Genomic DNA, 21,538 nt, shown 5'->3' on the forward strand with positions numbered 1-21,538 from the left:
CCTAAAGTCAGTGATGTTACAAACTGTATTAAAAAAAAAAAAAAAAGCAGCCTAATGAATGGTCTATTAATTCATGAAACAAAGTTCTTTAGCCATAGTAAACTGAGATTTCTGAACCTTTTCTTCTGCCAATATGTCCTGCTTCCTACCCACCTTAATTTTTTTTCAAAATGAACACCAGTTTTATAGCTGGAACAGCGCTCTCATGTTCATGGTTAATACACCTTGACTTCACTTCAAGTCTCAATTCCACAGTCCTGCTTTAGTTTTCCACATGACTCTTATGGGAGCAAAATCTGGAAATTCCTAGAACACATTTAAAGGGCAGCTTGTTAAAATAACTGCCCATACCTGTCACTTCAGTATTAGAATCACATTACCAAAAAAGAAAAAAAAATCCTCTTAAACCTTCAGAGGATTCAAGTTGTTTTGTAACCTAAAGAATACTACAGCAGCTGGAGATGCCCCTGTTAAATTGAATCTATATAATATTTAATAATTTGCTTGCATTTCATCATATAATAATAATCACTACATTATGCCATTCAATATGAAAGTGCAGCAATTCTTATTTATTATCTTATGGCCTCTTAGAAATAATAAAACATTAAAAAATAGCTACAGAACACGTTCATAAATAAAACAATTCTACATGTACACACTTAAATCTTAGAATTAGCTCTACAGAGATTAGAGGACTGTTCAAGTTAGGTCAAATCTTGTATAAATGAACTCTATATGAGGTTGCAAAAACATCAAAGAACAAGTTTGATGTCTGACTTGTAAATAATGTTAGCTAAACTTTATGTCTTTTCTTACTTCAGCTGGATAACAGATGACCTCTTCAACATGTCTTACTGATTTATAAGAATCAACTTAGAGATTTTCTTTTTTTTTTCCCCTAACAGAATGAAAGATGCTTTATTTTCTTCCCTACACAACATTATGCCACATATTCCCATTGTATATATTGTGGAAAACAAACAAACAAACAAAATGCATCCTTAGAGGCAAGTAGACTGTTGGTGGGCGAGTGTGGTGGCGCTGGGGTTTGGTTGCTTGTTTATTGGCATTTTTTGGAGCTAAGGCCTGGGTACTCACGAGTAATTTCTTCTGTTACTCTCCTCCCATCAAAAATCTGTGCCAAACCAAAGAGAAAAGAGAGCATTTATAATTTTGCCTAGAACTATTTTTTATGCAAAAGGGTTCCTCCAAACTGAAGAACAAATGATTTTTTCCTAAGATTTTGAACTCCTGATGACAACCTTACTCCTACACATGGGCTGACCACCACTACCTAGGCTGAACATAGTAAATGATGAACTTCATTAAGTTTTGTTTTACTCATGTGCTCAATTTAATAGAATTTAAGCATGTGCATAAAGGCCATGTTACTTAAGTGAATGTTTAAATACTCTGTTTACATAGTTAAATACTTTTTAAAATCAACAACCTGTCTCTGCCACTTAATCACCATTGTCAATAAATAAAAATATTATTTTAAAATAACTATAAAAGACGTATCAAGGGATAAGGTATGATTCAAGAAAACATAAAGGCTGGAAATACCAATGGCAACTAAAAAAGCATTACTTCAACCATATCGCTGAAGAGAACTGTCCTGTATCACTTCTGCAGTTATTCAGGGTTGGCATACTGTCAACTTTTACCATATGTTTTTTTCTTCCTTTGCTGAAAGTGAATTTTTCTGTCAAAGAGCAGCTGTTCTAAATTATCACATCAAATTTTAACCTTACAGTAGACAACCACTGAACCCACAGATTCATGACGGTGAAATACTTTGTCTCCTTGACCTACAAAGAATTTGTCCTTGTTTAAGTCTATTTCTGCTTTAGCACACCAAACCCACCAACTGTCAAGGTATCTGTTGCTGACAGGTACTTAAAGCTGAAGCTATAAACAAATCCTAGGCAATGAACTTCTAATCCTGGTTATTCCTAAAAACTGTGTGAAGTCTAAGTTATTAAAGATCAAACTATGCTACCAAGAAAAAAAAGTCAACAAATACAACTTCAAATGCAAAGAAAACGAGACATTATGAACGCAACTGTTGTTATGCRGTTTGTAATCCAAAGCAACAGTCAATTCTGATACTTCCCCTGCAGTCATAAATGTTTCAGTAAAGGCCGATATCAATTACTGGTTATTTAGGTGTCTGCCAACAGCATGTTTTGACAACATCCTGCGCTTCATGCTGAGAAGCAGCAGACGCGTATATGATTCTTGTCTTCTCGTACTCATCTTTCAAGATGGTTCTTACTTTAAAGAGCATTTCATCAAACATTATCAAAACTTACAGTTCTCACTACAATTGCTCTCTATTAAAGTCTAGCACCAGCTGTCAGTTGTAATGCAAACCCCTATTAGCCTTTTAAGTCCCACTCTGGAACTAATAAGGGATTGTCAAATAACTCTACACACAGACACAAGTGGCAAAGAAACCGACGGAAGAAAATGTGTGTTCATTGAATTCACACTGACAATGCAATCTTTGTGTAACTCTGAACTAAGCTTATACTCAAAGTCACCAAAGACAGTACAAGCAAAAACATGTTCAGGCTGATTCTATTAATTTAATTTTTAATCTTCTGAAAGCCTCCGAAGAAGCAAAGCCACTAAAATGAAAAGGTTAAGGAAATGCCAGCAAGATCCCTTAAGATTCTCTATGACAGACACTCACAAGATATTTGCAGTAAAATCCTGTACAAAAATTCAAGAGTAATCATTTTGAGCATATAAGAACCACAAAATTCAGGAACAAATTTCTATGTTAAAAATAGGATGTAAGCTTCTCACACATACTTGTTAAATTGTGGGGAGTGTGGGTCTATACCCAGTATATTCTACTGCTTTCATGTTTTTGTTTGTTTTTTTGCTTTCAACACAGCTGAGGGGGACAAGGAAGGAATTGCCAAAAAAGCACATTGTGGAATGAATTCTCAGGCACAGCAAGCACCATCTCTATGCTGATAAGAGATCACGCTAGAATAAACACACAGTGTAACTCAGTTGTTTTAAGTTGCATTTTGAGAGTCATTTGCACTTCTGCAATTCATTCATTTTCTGAGCAAACATTTCCATTTCCCTGCTACTTTCAAATACATTCTGAAAATCTAATTTTGAGCTACCTAATCATGTTATATGTTGACGCTGCAATATTAAATAACTTGGGGAGAAATATTAGAAAGTTTTTTTAAAGAACACAAATATTAGGCTCCCATTTAGTCACTTAACATGAAAAAATTAATAGAAATACTTGTATTCATGTTTGTTTACATATATTTCTATCACAATCTACAAGGAATTTAGTAAAGATTCTTCTCAAATAACCACAGAGCACTGAAATAATACCCCTTTGCTGACTCGGGAATATGTATAGTATCATATCAATAAATCTCTCTTTTCTAATAATTTTAGAAAGTTTCTTCATAATTTTTGCTTGTTCCTAGGACATGTGACATCTGTTAACAAACTACAGTGTTATGCCCAAGCAATTTTGCCTTAAAATTTTTCATTTTGAATCTACTGTTTACAATGTACAAACCAGAATATTTTCCAGATTTGTAACAGTTTGGAACATAACATTGGCTGCAATGTTTCCAAAGAATTCAGTGCAGCATAATTCTGCCCCTGTGAAAATCATCTGACTATTGCTAAGATAACTTTCATAAGAGTTAAATAAATTCTAAGCACAAAGTTAAATCTTTTATTGTGTGCTCTGTTTATGTACTTACAGAATCTGAACCAAATGAAAACAATGAATATTTTACAAATAAAGTGATCCATAATTTATAGCTGCTGTCATTTTAGTTTACTAGCTTGGAAGATAAAGATTCCCTTAAAAAAAGTGAGGTCACAGCTTTTTGAGATTTCATGTAAAAGGTATCCCTCTTGATAGTTTTATTATTATATGATCTTCACATGATCAGCTCCTATATGTTATTAAACATAAGTTTCCTATATAGACCCTAACAGTTACAAACACACACTTCAGAAGTATAAACAACCTGTCTCAAGTCACTCAGCTATTGCCAAGGGAAAAAGTCAATGTCTTTGCAGTTGCAGCAAACACATGTGTTTTTGCTGTTTTCATTTGCACAAAGTTAAATACTTTGTCACAGGACTTTTTTCACTTTGCACATAAACAGTTATCTTTTATCTACTGGTATAAGCAGGTAAAAGGTATAGTTACTTATGCAGAGACCAAATGACTAGTTAAAGCAAAGAGAAGAAAAGAAATGGAGAGGTATGTTTTTCATCACAAGTATTAATGCTGTTGTACACATTCTTACCTCAAACACAGTATTCATTCTACTACAAGAATTAAGCAGTGAATGAGATGGTTCAGATTTAGCAGCCACAGATGGCATTCTTTTCATACTTCCAGGAACTGAGAGAGAAATATGATTTGGGATATCCTTACTATATAACTTAGAGGTCAATAATTTAGAGTTACTGTAAACTTTGTGAAGTTATTTTTGCAATAACCAGGCACAGTGGATGAACTTTACCTCTCCCACCCTCACCCTCTACTCCCTTTTCCTTCCATTCAATCCTTTTGATTAATTGGTAAGAATTATACACATAGGGAAGGATTGTTGGATGAAATCCTTTTTTCCTTCTGGTTTTGTTATAGAAAATGTGTCAGTCACTTGTGGTTAAAACTCAAAATTTTATTACACATTATTATACAAGAAATTCACAACAAAAAAAAAATCGTTAAAAGAAAAAGCCCTCAGCAATTTGAATAGTGAAATGCAGAGAAAACCATGACAGTAACTCAGACTTACTCAATTCCAGCAACTAAAATTTTAGACTACACCTTGAAATGCTAGCATGTAGAAAATGTAATTCTGTGCTTAGCAAATCATTCTTTTTTTTAATTTTCCATTTGACAGCTGGAGACAGAAAGCCTTTTTTGGTCTAAAGGGTCACCGCTTGGAAGCATTCAAAAACACATTCACGCTCACTTGTATTCCCACATGGATATACAATTGCCCACTGTATGTTTGCTAATTAAGTATATCATCCTGTAAAATACCATCCTCCGTGTTCAGCTAAGCTGTCTGAAGTGCATGAAATAAAACAACAACAAAATAGACGCTTTTGGGATTGAAGAATTTATTAGTCCAACTCTGCCAGTGCAGGATTTCCTCTATCATCTGGTTATTGCATTTTTTTAAAACATCTTCAGAAATGAGGCTTCCATTATTTCTCCCAGGAGTTTTCCAGATTATTACAGAACTAACAGTAAAGACATCTTTTTCTAACTTTTGTCCTACATTTTCCCTTTTCTTTTGATATTATTACCCCAACTAACCAACCTTCACATCATGAAGTCTATTTCCTCTCTATATTTCAAAACAAAACTGTGCCTCGCTTCTCCACACACAAATCACTCACTAAGCAGGTGATGTGAATGCTCCTTCACTTTTATTATCTTCGGGCTTTTCCAAAACATTATGCCACTGTATAAATTCCTGGTGTACTTGCAACTTAAATATTGCATGCAGGCCTCATCACCATTTTCATAAAAATCATATTGTTTACTCTGAATACGTACAGAGACCAGGATGGCCAGGAGGTACAGAACAGTTAGTTTGTCCTCCAACAAGGACAAATATAGAGAAGGCACTAAGAGAGAAGGAGAATTTGGAAAAGAGATACTAGATGTGAAAGAGATCTAGAAAATTATTAATGCAGAAGCTGAAAATTATTTTTTATTTTCTCACTATATAAGGATAAGAAAAACCTTATCAAATTGATTTAAAGCACAAGGTTCAAACACAGCAAAAAATATGTTTTCATATGAAACAATATTAAGTTACGACATTCACTGCCACAAAAACTTACGGATACTAAAAACATGAATGAGTTCGAAAAAGGAGGACACGAATTAACAGGTGACAGGTAACTGTTGCCAACTATATATAAACTTACTTACAAGATACATCTTAAGTCTTAGAAAGTTGCTTAACAGTTGATTGTCAGAAGCTGACAGGTATACCCAGTAAAGCAGCCTTTATACAGTTTCTTATATTCTTTCCTTAAGAGTCTGCTTTTAAGTTACTGTCACAGAAAGAATATTAAGTCAGATAAATTTTTGATTTGATCCACTCTGACTGTTTTATGGGGAACAAATGGGAAAGATGAATTGTCCTTGTTGACTGAGAAAGAGGATGCAAAATGCCAAAAAGCATTAGGTTTAGAGTACGGTTCCAACCAGCTTGTTTCCCTAACTTAAGCAAGTTAGAAAATGGTAATTCTGATAGATAAGATGCTATAAACATGTAGTTTGGACAAGATGGCATGAAGACATAATTTAGAAAAGATATTGTGATGAAGAAGCCCTTTTCAATCACGAAGTATTACAGTAAGATTAAACAGACAGGATCATAGTGTTGCCAGCAGGTCGAGGGAGGTGATTCTCCCCCTCTACTCAGCCCTGGTGAGGCCACAYCTGSAGTRCTGSRYCCAGTTCTGGGCTCCCCAGTACAAGAGGGATGTGGCACTACTGGAGCAAGTCCAGCGAAGGGCCACAAAGATGATTAGGGGACTGGAGCATCTCTCTTATGAGGAAAGGCTGAGAGAGCTKGGCCTGTTTAGCYTGGAGAAGAGAAGGCTGAGAGGAGATCTTATCAACGTGTACAAGTATCTGAAGGGAGGGTGTCGAGAGGATGGGACCAGACTCTTTTCAGTGGTGCCGAGCGACAGGACGCGAGGCAATGGGCACAAACTGAAACACAGGAAGTTCCATCTGAACATGAGGAAAAACTTCTTCACTGTGAGGGTGACAGAGCACTGGACCAGGTTGCCCAGAGAGGTGGTGGAGTCTCCTTCTCTGGAGATATTCAAAACGCGCCTGGATGCGATCCTGTGCAATGTGCTCTAGGTGACCCTGCTGAGCAGGGGGGTTGGACTAGATGATCTCCAGAGGTCCCTTCCAACCTCAGTGATTCTGTGTGATTCTGTGTGATTATGGTGCATGTGGTAACAAAGATGTAGAAATAAACAGTACATATTTCCCAGTAAGTTTATTGTGGTTAACATATACTGTATCTAGCTAACTAATATATATTAGTTAATACCAAAAAAAAAAAAAAAAGAGGTAGAAAACAACAGCTTTATGGACATGTTCCCCAACATGGTATCTTACATTGCCTGCTGTTCAACTTGTGTCTGACGTGTTGGGGTTGTGAGTAGCGTAATTATTCCCTAGGACTTTGCTGGARCTACATTTAATTCTTTTATTAAAGTGAGTTAACTCAGTTTGCTGAAACATACTTTCCCGTATAAACTTCATTTGTGACTATTTAATGGAACACCTTATAGTTAACAAAATAACTTACTAAATATATTTCATAAAAATCAAGTAAAGGAACTTATGAAAGAACTGAGATACACATATGAACATTACACAAACAGAAAAGAGAAAGGATTTATTAAATTCCTTTTCAAATATTTCTTGTAACAACTGTACTGAAATAACTAGACAAGTAGGAAAAAAGTTGCCCATAAATATTTGAAGGCACAAAGAAATTTTGAAAATGCAAGGCAAGAAGAGTAGAAAAAGTGAAATGTAAAATTAAAAAGCAGAATTAGTAGAGAGAATAGCAGTAAGAGCTTTCTAAACGTAAGACTAATTAGTCTGTAAAATAGTTTCATATGGTAAGCAGAGAAAGCCATCTGACTAGCCATATTTTGTTTGGACTAGACAAAACAATAAGAAAATAGGAAATTGTTCTGTAGTTTCAGGGACTGGACAAGGACACTTAAGGTATCCATAACAGTTTCTCCTTATATGTGAAGAACTTCCCATACTTCACAATATGCTGTAGGAGATGTGCAATATATTTCTCTCAACTCTGATACTGCAGATTACATCAAGTCCAGAGTTGTGGTAAAACAAACCGGGGGAACTCAATTTGTGTCTACGGAAATCTCAGAGAATCATCATAGAGACCCTAAATGAAACTGGTAATCTTTCTTCAAGTCAGTCTATAGTTGAGGAAAAGCCCTAGTAAACTCAAGATCAAAACACTCAACAAATCTGTGCTAAGAAAACCAACTCTGAAACGACATCACTGCAGTGTAGATTTGTACTAAACACCTCTGTTGCTGCGATTCTTCCATAATTTGAGTAGGACCCAAATACTGCAGAGACTTGTATACTCTGAATTAAGCTTATTCAGGCAATGGAATGACCTTGTATATAAAGCTACTTCCTGCAAAATACTAAACAGGTGCAAAAGTCTTTGCTAGATCAGAGCTTAAATCTTCAGCAGTTAACCTGAAGTGATTATGAAAACCAAAATTCCTCAAAGTGAGGCATTTCTCCATATGCTCATAATAATGAGGACAAGGAGGATCACAGCAAAATGGGTCCTTGATTATTGAACTGACAATTCAGGTAGCTTACTGTTGTACTCATACAACCAAGAACAGTACAATCTTCCAAAGACCCAAGATGCTGAGTAAATCCAGCAGTCCAATCTCAGCTTTTCAGAACATAGATGCAAACAGGGGTATGTTTGTATCGCACCCGTAACAAAAATGTTTAGAGCCTTATGTCCTCTTTTCCTGGTTATGCAGAAAAAGGGAAGTGATTTTGAAACCACACATGGAAAACGGCACAAACCATGTTATCTGAGGGCATGACTGAGCCTTAATATTTTTCCCCCATACCAAGAGAAGCTGTTCTCAGAGAAATTTAAAAAACTGATCTTACACCAATTGGGTCCTTCATTTAAACAGTCAATTAGCTCCTGCCAATGCAAAATGACATTGTATCTGAAAACAGGTACTGTGCGGAGTGGGAGGGAACAAAAACAGTCTAAACACAGGATCAAATAGTGACAAGCACTAGACTTGTTAAAAATTTTCAAGTACCGAGAAGGTAAGAATTTCTATTTGTTACTACTTCTTCAAACTCCAACTGGAGAACAAATTTATTCTCAATTATGCCCTCATTCCAGCCTGTGCCCATAACACCATTCTGGAACTTCTTCAGACTCCATAATCCTGACTCTATTGTCTTTTTGCTGACAAACAAACAAAAACCCCATACTCAAACCCTAAAAGAGGGAGAGCAAGAGGAGGAGAGAAGAAAACGAAGAACAAAGGAGTAGCCCTGAGCCTGAGGTCAAAATGTATGAGAAAAACTGAGCTATTTTCTGGGCCTTCCAACTCCTGCCAAGTCACTGATGCCAACAAATATGAGGTTTTGGATTACAGCTTTTACAGTGACACTTCAATCACACCACACTGAAAATATTTGATAAATACAGCTCCCAATAAAAGTTAGTTAGACATTATATGTTAAATCAGAATAAACCAGAAAGACCTGTCGCTATTGTTAATAGTTTCATCATACATCACTCCCTTGATCAACAAATGGAGTTGAAGCCAAAAAATGAATGCAAAGAAATGACAGTATGATTTTATGTCCTCATAATATGCCCTCAAATATACTCATACATGTCTGTGCACTTACCCCTAACCTCTGCCGAGCTGAGTAGGAAATGCCTTGCCTACCCAAGCATCTGAGAATCTGTTTTTAATAAAATGCTCAACTTTTGTTTGCTCAGTTTTATTCTGACACTTTCTAGAGTGGTTGTCTTGTTGTGCTCAAGTGCAACTGAAAAACTAAACCACCAGCTTTCAATCATTTAACAGGACATGGGCTCTATAATTAGCAAGTGGTTAGAAGATTATCACCAACATCTTAGCATTTTGAAGAGAAGCTATAGGAAGCCCTACATAAAGCATTTCTGAACAATAAAATATCCTCTCCTGATTTCAGTGCCTAACAGAACAATTTAATTTTTTTTTTCTTAGTATCTGTAGCTAACTGCAGAAAAGCATCAAAGACTGATCTCCCTGGTTCATTCATTTTGTGGGGAAAAACAATTTAAAATTCACTTAAAAGCAACAACCAAATAAAAAACATTCTTACGCCTTTCCTCCCAACTCCTCCCTGGCATAGTCCAAGAAAAGGTCACCTTAATTAGAGCAACAGGTTTCACAACTACTTGACTATACTGCTCTGGTTCAGTGGGCTCCTAGTAGCTTCCAAGGACTCACATTTCCCATAAAGACTGCTGTAGGACCAATGAAAAAGAATAGGCTCTCGCAGCCAGTTGCAGCATAGTGAGGTTATCACCAGCCTTTAAATTTCTGTTCTTGTGCATATATGCACAGGCACATGCACGCACACAACCCCATGCAAACTACAGTAAATATCTCAAATACTACTCCTTCTAACAATGGTATTTCCAGATTTTTTTTTTTTTTAGTATTTATTTATTTTAACAAAAGGACCTTCAACCCCACCAGCACCCTTTCAGGCACTCTGCGAAAAGAGGCTAAAGATTCAATTAGCACAAAAATCCAAAATGTACTTATGTAAAAAGTACAATATAGACCCTCATCATTTTGCTTAATATTAAAGTTGGATAAATATGCGTGTTTCACATAAATTTCCTAATATTTAAAAGACCCGTTTCTGGAAAATATCAACATTCCTGGTGAAGTCTGTTCTTGGGAGCATTCACATAACCACTGTTTGCAGAAACCACAAGTTCATAGAAAATGATTTTGAGTCACATACATCAGCAATTCAGCAAAATGCAATTTCAAAATTCAATATTCACTTTCCAAACATACCTGCATTTAGGGACTGAAACAATGCTACCTGTTTTATCTGACCAATCCCTGCTGATCAACACAGCTCAGTAGCAAGTAGTAAGTAGTTACACGTCAAGCCACAAAGTTAAAAAACGCACATAAAATTTCAAATATTTTGACATAAACAATGCATTTGAGAAACATGCAGTCTACTGAAAGGAAATCCAAGAGGGGTAAGAGAGACTAGATTCGCTACACACTCTATTAACTAAAAATCAATTGCTCAACCTTATCATATATTTTTAAAATCAAATTACATTATTTACATATAGCAAATAAACCCCATTTCATGGCAGTTCTATGATCTAATTTATTTCTCTCACGAATCTGCAAAAAATTAACATGACCCAATACACAGAGTAGGGACATAAAGTGAAGCCCCTGCTAATAATTGAACTGTGAACATGAAGTGCATTGTTACCTTGGCACGCAAAGCCTCGTTCTTCATAGCCAGCATTACACAAGCACTTCCCTATGGGCACTAGCCATTCTCCTTCTGTACTGCAATACATCTTGGGTGGCTCCTCCTCCTTGGAATGATTGACACAAGAACCTCGCACTTCCACTAGTGACTGGGAGTCCATGGGTACCGTATCGGGAAACATGGCAAGGTTCTTTACAGTGAAAGGGCACTTTTTGAAGTACACTCGCACTGAGACTAAGGCAACACATGCACCTACATCTTGGAAAGCCAAGTAAAAGCCTTTCCTGCTGACAGGCCCCACCTCACGGACTTCTGTATTCAGCTTGAGAATTCGGTCCCCAAGATCCATTTGGGTGAAGCTCTCATCAGCCGCAATGGTGTCAATTTTTGTAAACTGATGCTCTCTGAACTTTACCAAATGGTCATCATCAGATTCCATGTAATACAGATTGAAGGTCTCTTTGCAAGTGCCCAAAACTAGAGGGATACTATTACAGTCCCTCAAGGTAAACTTGAGCTCCACATATATCTTCTGAGCTGAATTGCGTGGAATCCAGTTTGTTCTCAGCCAATTGTTTTGACTATGGTCCATAACATTGCACACCTGGTAAGTTCTGATTGGAGTATAATGCTCATCAACACCACTAATCTCTTCCCACTATAAAGAGAGAAAAAAAAAAAAAGGAAATATTTTAAGATTAGCAATCATTCCAATAAAAATCACATTTAGAGACAAAAGCTGTGGAAAAAAAACAATAAAAACAATAATCACAAATGGTCTGATCTCACACTGAAGAACATCACTGTAAGGTGGACACTAAAGTCTGGCTGAACTTGCACTTGCCTTTTTCTATTAAAACATATGAACATCTTAAAGGAACACAGAATTCACCATTAAGAAGTCAGTATTTACCAATTTAGCTCAAGATGGCATAAAAGAGATGCTACAGTCACTCTGTATTATTAAAAACTGCAGGATATATGCAGTGCTGCTTTTGATCATGATCCCAACATGTATCTATTACAAGCACCCTTACCTCAAATGTAAGTGATGCCTCACTAGGACAAAAACATATTTTCACTGTCAGAATCCACTTGCAGCTCAAAGATTAAACAAGATTTAAAATGTTACCAAAAAAAAAAAAAAAAGTCCACTGCCAATATTACATATAGTCACAATAAAATGCTACAGCTTTAAATTTAGTGAAGGCACGGCAGCTGATTTTGTTTGGTATATATGTCCTCAGAACAAAGTCACGCTTAGGCCAGTTTCCAGCGTTATTAAAAATTACCACCAATTTCCCTTAATTACTTTGGTTACTCAGTTCTTCTGTATACTACATGGGCTAAGACACTACTGTTGTTTTTGAAGAATACATTGTCATTTGTTTTGGATACATTATCTGACAAACTTACTTGACTGAGACAGAGAAGGAATGGGTTTCCCGTTTGTGAATTACTCATGGACCAATCCTGATTTCTGAAATCACACTCACTGGACAGGAATATTTGCCAATCATATGGGGGGTGGGGGGGACTCTATCTGGGTATTTAAAGTAAACATTTACTTAAAATCATTCACCATACGCAACCAGGTGACTTAAGACATCTTTTTTGGCTTTCTCCCTGAATGGATGACTATGCCCCCCCTTTCTTTTGTTTTTAAAATAATTAAGAATAATGAACAAATAGCAAAGAATTATAAATAGCTATATTTCTATGTTATGTCATTAGAGGCATTTCAATGTTTCTGATGAGTATACGGATTGAGGAACTGTGCCCTGGCATCCCTGGTTATTTCCCTAATGCAGTTCAGAGTAGTGTGCTCCTCCGAACATGATGTGCTAGTGATCATATCCTGTGGCTCTGTCTGCTACTTCAGGCTTCCTCTGCTCTCTACAGAAAGTAGGGAAGGTAGCTTTTCAGAAGCTTTGTTATAGTGGATGTAGCAAATGCATCCTCATGTTATAATTTACAAAGGGCTCGTCTAGCCTGTGGTTGTGCTTTATATAGATTATTCTCCCCTTGGACAATCTAAGCATGCGACTAGAGCAACCATTCCCCCAATCCCAAGAAAGACAACCATACAAGTGTTTCTACTGAGTAACAAGGACAAACTGAACTCAGTAAACATGTGCTTGAACCCTGAATATTTAACACTGTTATTCCATGAAAGTATTACAAAAGTTTTAACACAGTACCAGCAGCACCAAAATGCATCTAGAATACTACTATATTCACCATGTGTCAGTTCTTCAACTTTTCTCTACAAAAAAAAGGTGGCTGTTCTATATTCTGAATTTCACACTACAAAATGAGGAGCCCCTCCATCAGTGACTTTTAAAACACATAATTAAAATGATTACCTGATTATACCTGTTACAGAATTACAGCATCATGAAGGCTGGACGGGACCTCTGGAGATCATCTAGTCCAACTCCCCCAATCAACAGGTTAACTAGAGCAGGTTCCCCAGGATAGTGTCCAGTTGGGCTTTGAATATCGGAACAAATGGAGACTCCACTCTCTGAGCAATCTGTTCCAGTATTCAACCACCCTTAAAGAAGTTTTTTCTTATGTTTAAACAGTATTTCCAATATTTCAGTTTGTGCCCATCGCCCTTAGCCTTTCACTTGGCACTACAAAGAACAGTCTGGCTCCATTTTCTTTTTTATAATCCTCCCATCAGGTATTGATACACATCGGTAAAATGATCCCCAAGCCTTCTCTTTTTCTTCTGTTCTAGGCTTCAAACTGAATTATACAAACCAAAAAGGCAAACTCTATTGTGATTGTGGAGGGTCATGACAGGGTTAAGTTGGAGGAAAGCTGCACGCCATGGGAAAAGGGGAACTGGGGAAACTGTTGCTAGCTCGAACAAAGAAGAGTCTCAACAAGAGCAAGCATACCCAAGGACACTGGTGCAGCCGGGAATGATACATCTTGAGAAAGTACAGATAAACCAGCAGAAGCCGGTGGGAACCAAGGCTAAGAACAAGACAGCGTTTCTCCAACAAAGAAGCAAACAAGGCATGATCACTGCGTGCGTGATCGGTGCAATGACTGGCTACCTGTGACATAATCTGCATAATGATTGGCTTAGCAAAGTGTATCTGTGAAATTGCTGAAGTAGCTAACTTTTTAGTATAAATATGTGTTAGAATAAACAATAAATGTCTCAAGATGCACCACTTCTTGAGTCCGTGCCATTAATCCACCACAGTGATAATGAAGCGTATCCTAACAAAGCATATTGTAACATAGCAGCTACAGAAACCTTTGCTTTACTGGCACCCATATACATAGCCTTTGCAAAAACTCACAAACTCTGTGCCATGGTAGCAACCAGATGTAGTGCAGCTGGGAAGCAGTAGAGCTTAAAACAGAGCTACTGCATGTTACAAATATTAGAACAAGATGTGAAGGGGACGGAATTAAGCATGTTCTGAGAAATCACTCCCGCTCTTGGGGGAAGAAGATGACCTTCCTCCAGAAAAACATCTTCCCTCAAAGACCTAGTCCCATCAATGCCGTATTTAAGACCTCAGGCTAGTAATTATTCATTTTACATAAGCACCTTTTACTGAGGGATGTTACTAATTTGCAGAGCAAACATTAGCAGGAGAGGAAAATATTATTCCTTCATTACAGACAAAGAAAATGAGGTGCAGAAGCGTTAACTGATTTTGCAATTCCCTGGCTTTGTAAAACATGTATTCTCTAGGAAATAAATAAATAAATAAATAAAAAGGTGGCCACATCAGAATAAAATCTGAGACTAGTCAGTCCCAACCCACTGACTCAGGGAAGTTTTGGTACGACTAAGAGCTGGTCTGCACAATGCAACTGTCCAGGTACCGTTGACAATGCAATTTAAAATTAGCTTATTAAACCAGTGTATAAAATCAGTATAAATATTCTTCTTTTAGTTTAAGCAAAGCTTATTTCAGTTCACTTTAAGGATCTGACTATACACAAGTTTTATCTCTTCCTGACTAGTTCAGCAGAGTTAAAATTGCAGTCTTTACATGTGTATACAGCTGTTCAAATGCTGCAGCAAGACATAATATTCTACACTGCCACAGAGAGCTAGCACTACAAGGACTTTCTGAGCAAATGCTACTACACTGGAGCTCACAGCTACTGGAGAGCTGGGCACCACAGCCCCTCACAAGGGCAAGATCTTGCCTGCAGGAAGGACAGCAGGTCCTGGCTCCCAGCCTCTGCTGACTTCCCAGAACTCAGTGGAAGACGCTCCTCTACTGGGATCCATGTACTAGCATAGCCTCTGAGTCAATAGTCTACATTGCTGCTAAAAGCCATTCAGACCACCATAACTGCCTCCCACGAAGCTGGGTATACCTATTTAACTATCCCTATTACCTGAACTATTCGAAAATTCAGTTACAAAGTTCAACTAGTTCAGCTATTGCCATTAGAAAAAGTTAAACAGAAATAAACCATTTGAACTAAAATAAGGACTACCTATGCATGCACCATGTTTAGACGGGATGAGATTAAAACCAGATTTAAATTAGCCAGTTTTTGTGTCCAGTCAAGTACGGTTAATCCTCTTAATTCTCAAGTCTTGGAATTTAACCAGAAAGACAGGAACTTTTTTAAAGATGAATTAAGAAATCTCTTATGAAACTAGGTAAGATTATGAAACATAATGTTATAGACATTTGAATCAGTTCACACGGATTTATAAATGATCAATTTATTATCCCTTCCATATAATTTCTAATCAGTTCACCATATTTTACAGTTCCAGAGGGAGGTAGAAACAAAAATCAGGAACTTGAAGAATTTAAATGTTATTTTGCTGCAATTTTTACCTAGCTTTCTGATCTGGCATGCTTACACAGGTACTTGAATGTCAATATATAAATTGCATGATAAAGCTAGCCCCACTACTATGTTCTTCATGTAAAGCTTGCAACAAGCAATTATCACTTCCTTAATTTGTAATGAAGACCAAGCTGCTTGGAAACTACTCTAGATTGCCATATCAGCCCACTTGAATAAAAAACAAAATTTCAAGTCTATCATTTAATGCTGAAACGTTACTGAATGCAAGGACCAATCTCACACCCAGTGCAATCTCGACCAAAATAGTTTAAGTGTTACAAAACTGCCAAGACTGCAGCTAATGCTTCAGAAAGAGTTAAGCTAAAATAACCCACTCAAACTACAACTAGAGTGTCCAAATCAGAATGTGCACCAGACTCAAGCAGATGACTTCAATAATTATGATCAAATTAAAAACAAGCAGTACTGATTTTAATTTACATTATTCATACACTGCAGCTTTTCCCAGTAAGATGCAGTACTGCCATCCCCAGGTGATCTTAATTCCAAACCAGACTAAGAAGAAAATCAACAAGACAATTTCCTTCCTATGCCCCATGAGTTTTTTTCCTTTAAGTGAGGTTTCTGAAACACCAGCATTGTGAGCTGTTCTCATTTTTATTTTTGTGCCTGTAATTCTGTCTTCTAAGGTTATAATAGCGATGAAATTTCTTTCTCTAAAAATCAGAGTGAGGTCCTTATTCCAGGGACTAGAATTTTGAGAGGGGAAAAAAATAAAACAACATGCATGTTGCATAATAAAATTGTGAGAATCTTCCTATTAATCAGTACAGCCAAATGCTCTTGTGTTGATTTCAGGGGCTCAGAAGAAGGCTAGCATAGTCATTTTCACTGTAAATCCCTGTAAAAAATTATGTATATGTGGCACCCTGTCTTTTTGATGCATCATTTGTAAGGGACTTCTCAGCCCAAGCCTACTCTAAACACACATGATCATAAGGCTCCATACTGCAAGGYGCTAAACTCATGCCTTACTTCAGATCAAAGGGAGACTAGGTATGGTCTCTTTAATGCAAAGGTCATGTCCATCTAGTATCTCTTGTTCTTATTCCAATATTGCTCTTTTAAAACCCCCTTCATGCTGCACTAGTACTCTGCTTTTTTAAAAACAAAATGCCACATAGTATCCAAACAAAACTATTCCTCCCTTACAGAATTTCTTTTCAGCTCTAAAAATTTATTACAATATTTACTTAGAGGATAAAATTTATAATTTAGCTTTATAGACGGGTATTGTCACTGAAATGTGTTGGCTATTAAGAAGCTAAGTGGCAATGGAAAAGAAACTTCCTGTGAGATATTGTCACATAGCCTATTCAGTATTAGAATAGCCAGTACAATTCACTTTATACTGTCATCTCTCTGACCTATATTCCCRAATAGTTAACTGAAATAACAAAACTAGCTGAAAGTTAAAGTGTAAAGCAACAGGAAAATAAACAGGAATAGGAGAAAGGTTACTTTCAAATCTCAAAGAAAAGCAAAGGGGAGGGGGGAAAACTGAGAAGATACAATAAAGATACTCCTCAAAATAAAAGCTGCAGAGGAGGTGGCTCTTACTTCAGGAAAGAAGAGATGCACAGAGATGAGAAAAAATTAGCATCAAAAAGTATCTAAGATGATATAAACATATGAGCACAATTCTAATCTGCCAGGAAAAAAAGAAAAAAGAAAAAAAAAAAGGGAGCCAAAGAAGAGTCCAGAGTTTCTATTTTGTAATTAAAGTCCACCTTTATTTCTTGGGGTACAGCAAGACAAGATCAACATTCTGAGCATGCAGGAACCTGGACAGCTAGTACTTAAACAGGTCAAAAGGCAGGAGCTATAGTAACCAATACGAGACTGAGAAGGCAAGAATAACTCAGCCAAAACAGAGATGAGACAGTGAAACACAATGGGAATAATGCAATAGAAATATGATCTGTGCTAGAAGAAAAGTTCAGGTGTAAGACAGATATTGACTATTAAATAGGGAAAGCAGATGGTACAAACAGCCATGCTCCTTTGTCACATTACTCATCAAGTCCAGCCTGCTGTAGTCTCAGCCTGCCCTCCTCCCACCTTCAGCATCCCAGAACTATTCCCCCGTCACATGGAAAACTAACACAGGGCCGGAGGGTAGGTGTTATTTCTGTTGAATCAGCTCTCCTAAACGGCACATCATGCACCCATGCAAGCACCAGTATCTGTGCAAGAGCAAGAATGTAACACAAGGGGCAAGAGAGCCATCCAAACTTAGTTACCAGGAAGCACACCTGGAGGTCAAAAAATAGAGTTATTTCTGAGGATACTCCATTTGCTCATAGAAAATTTTGTCTTTTTGAGGCTTTGCTGAGAGAAAATGAGAATGGGCTAAGCTTAACTGCTCCAGATAGGTGGAAAACAAATCAGAAGATACCAGAGAAATATGCAAAAAGATGAAGGAGAAGCTGTCACAAGGAGACAAATAGACTATAGAGTCTACAGAGTTCCAGAAGAGATCTAGAAAAGGTTAGCTGAGCAAGAAGGGAGGAAGTGACACTATATAATTTCAAATAAGAGGGGTGCTGGTGGGAGTTAGACTGAGAACTTCACAATGATTAGTTGAGATGATGGCAGAAAAACTGCATAAGAGATCTGCACTTGTACTATTTAAAATCACAGACACTGGTGGGACCCAGACCTAATCATTGTCTCAGCTGCACGCATAAACAATCAAGAACAAGCCTGCTTTTCCAATGGAGTTATTCTAAATATATACACTTGGGTAAATCTGGCCCATGATGCATTACACTTAGAATGTGTCCCTCTTGGCATTTCCTTCAAATCAGTACTAATACAGATCAAACGCATATTTATTAGTCCTGAGTAAATCCTGAGTTATTTATGAGTCCTGAGTAAGTTTAAACTGGGAATTAGGAGATGGTTTCTAAATATTACAGGAATGAAGCTCCAGGATCATCTTCCAGGCTCACAGAGACAGTAAACCCAAATTATTTTATGAAAGATGCTTATAAAATTGTCAGGGATTTTATGACAGCATGATCCTGGAGCTGGAAGTTGGAGGCTGTGATATGACCCTTTGGGTGTTGGATTTGTTGCTATTGTCGAGAAGGAAAGAGGGGAGCTGCGACCACCATTTCTGAATTCACATTATCACACAATACTTATATCCCCTTCTCTAAGGCCTTTGAGCCTCTTCAGCATTTTTGAAATATCTAAGAGGGATATCAAATCACCATTCCCTCGCAAATGTGTAATTTGGCTTTTGGAAAGTGTTCTTTTTTAACCTTCTTTTAATTCTTTTAACCTTCTTTGGAAACTATCACTGGCAGGAATTCTATACCACTGAAAGTGGTATACTTTCCACTGAAAGTGGAAAACTTTCTGAGGCACCCAGCCAGCCAGTCTAATGCATATGTCCAGGTCATACTGGCCGACAAAATCGGGCACAAAGGAATTTTTTTCCAGGACAGATCTGGAGAGACTGCTGCACTCTTGGGATTGTTGTTTTCTCCTTTCTTTACAGAACAGCTGTAGCCCATTTCCCAGGATGCCATGAGCAGTCTCACTAACAAGTTCCTTGCTAACGTGGGAATCTAGGATAGAACTAAAGATAATCACTCATTTCACTCTTCCTGTGGCATACTTCAGTTTTTGTGGCTTTTTATAGTTTATATCAAAAATATGAAGTTTGTTTTAAGAAATTGAAGGCTATTTTRTGATTTACAATACACAGGAGAGGCCTACAGAGAATGAGCCTTTTGGGTGGCTTTGTGGCCTCATACACAAATGCACGATTCCAACAAACTATGCAAGTTGCATCGTTCAGTCTTGCGCTGCTATAAATGTCTATAAACTGCTAAAGATGGAGTTCAACTTTTTTTGTTTGAACATACGCAGAAAACTCCCTGAGTCTCCCTTGACAATCCCAGGCAATAGTCTACTAATATTTCTTTACAATTTTATTTTCTGTTAAGAAGTTTGGCCTGTCCTACTTGGCATGATTTGATAGAAGCACCATTTGAGATCATATACAACTGTCCTTAAACATAAAACTAGTAATTCTGATAGCACCTATATAGAACATATCTTAAACCACATAATCATTGTGCACTTGAGAACACAGACTGGAAATATATTGCTGAGAAGAAAAAAATAAGTGGATGAATCGACTTTGAAACTTCATAAAAACTTCTTCATGTGCTAGCATATCCCAAACTCGCCGGACAAACTAGTCAAATCATTGCTTATTTCTAAACTAATACAAAAGTATGATATTCTTCTTGTCAGGGTAATTGCTTTTCACTACCTGTGAGGTCTTTACACGAGCCACTGCAGAATCATCATTTAAGTTCTACATGAAAACAATGTTTGTTTTAATACTGAAAAGTGACCCTTCTCTCATTTACTGTTTTTTAGTATTCAGTAAAATTTTCCGGCCAGCAAAAAAGTCACCTTTATTACACCTTGCTGAGCAATAACAGAAAAGTGTATGCATTTCTGTGTACACACAATCTTTCTGCCCTCTGCTGTTTATACAACCAATTCCCTTTCCAAACAAAAGGATCATTGTGATAGGAATCTCACATTCAGATAGGCAGTGCATACAACGTTAACATTTCACTGACAGAGTAGCAATTGGCTGATAATATCCACTCCCCCCCCCCCTTTGCCAGGCAATTACATTAAAAAGAGGTAAACAAACAAGCCACACCATGAGCAACAGAATTAATGAAGCCTAGTTTCCTATGGATTTATGCCTCATGCTTGGTATCCCATATGGACTCCGATGTCTAATAAAGTGAGAGCAAAAAAGAAAGCCTCTTCCATACTGGGAGCATTAACAGGGTCTCTCTCTCCTCTCTCCTTACTTATTTTCATAAATCTTGTAGGACCTTAAATCTTTGGATTTCACTCCTCTGTGAAACTTTGTCAAAATTTACATCTGGGTTCAAAAAGCTATTAAATGGGGAGGATCTTTTTTTTTTTTTTGTATACACACACACAAGTGCATACGTGTCAGTGTAGTTTCTGTTTCTGTCAGGGATTATGCTAAAAAGAAGGCAACGTCTTCACATACAGGGCATGCATAGTGCTTAAACTGTAATATTAGTATAGACACTACACGTATTTCTATTTAATTTTTAATAGGGGGAAAAAGTTGTATTCTCAAGCAATGGTCCAAGTGTTCTAATGTTATGAACTTAAAGTTAAGCCTATGAGGGTATCATGTACCACTTGGAAAGTGCTGAAATATTCAGAAGCTGGATTATACAAATTCAATTCCTGTAAATACTGAGATCACTGATCAGCAGCAATCAACTGATACATCATACTGTATTATACTAATATCACTTAGAATTAGTGTTTTCCTCTGTGAGTAATTTCATGTAAAATTAGTATTTTTATACAAAAGAAAAAGTTACAGCTGATGCTCTTGTAGAACTCATAACTTGTGCATAAAGGACACATGATGAAAACTTCCATTGGAAATCTAGATTTCCATCAAAAAGAAATATTCAATACATTTTTTTCCAGTCTCACAGGATACCA

The 21,538-nt window shown here is 37.0% G+C and overlaps 1 protein-coding gene across 1 annotated transcript in view; it reads right to left on the reverse strand.

Moving 5' to 3' along the window:
* The window catches only part of EPHA3 (EPH receptor A3), a 215,147-nt gene that overhangs the window by 141,079 nt on the left and 52,530 nt on the right, over window positions 1–21,538 (reverse strand). The window contains exon 2 of the mRNA XM_026075985.1: window positions 11,129–11,789. Within this exon, the coding sequence (XP_025931770.1) occupies window positions 11,129–11,723 (595 nt within the window). The 5' untranslated portion in view covers window positions 11,724–11,789. The remainder of the gene's footprint in view (window positions 1–11,128; window positions 11,790–21,538) is intronic.

This window comes from Apteryx rowi, unplaced genomic scaffold, assembly GCF_003343035.1.
Source record: "Apteryx rowi isolate R43461 unplaced genomic scaffold, aptRow1 scaffold_418, whole genome shotgun sequence".
Taxonomy (NCBI): Eukaryota; Metazoa; Chordata; class Aves; order Apterygiformes; family Apterygidae; genus Apteryx; species Apteryx rowi.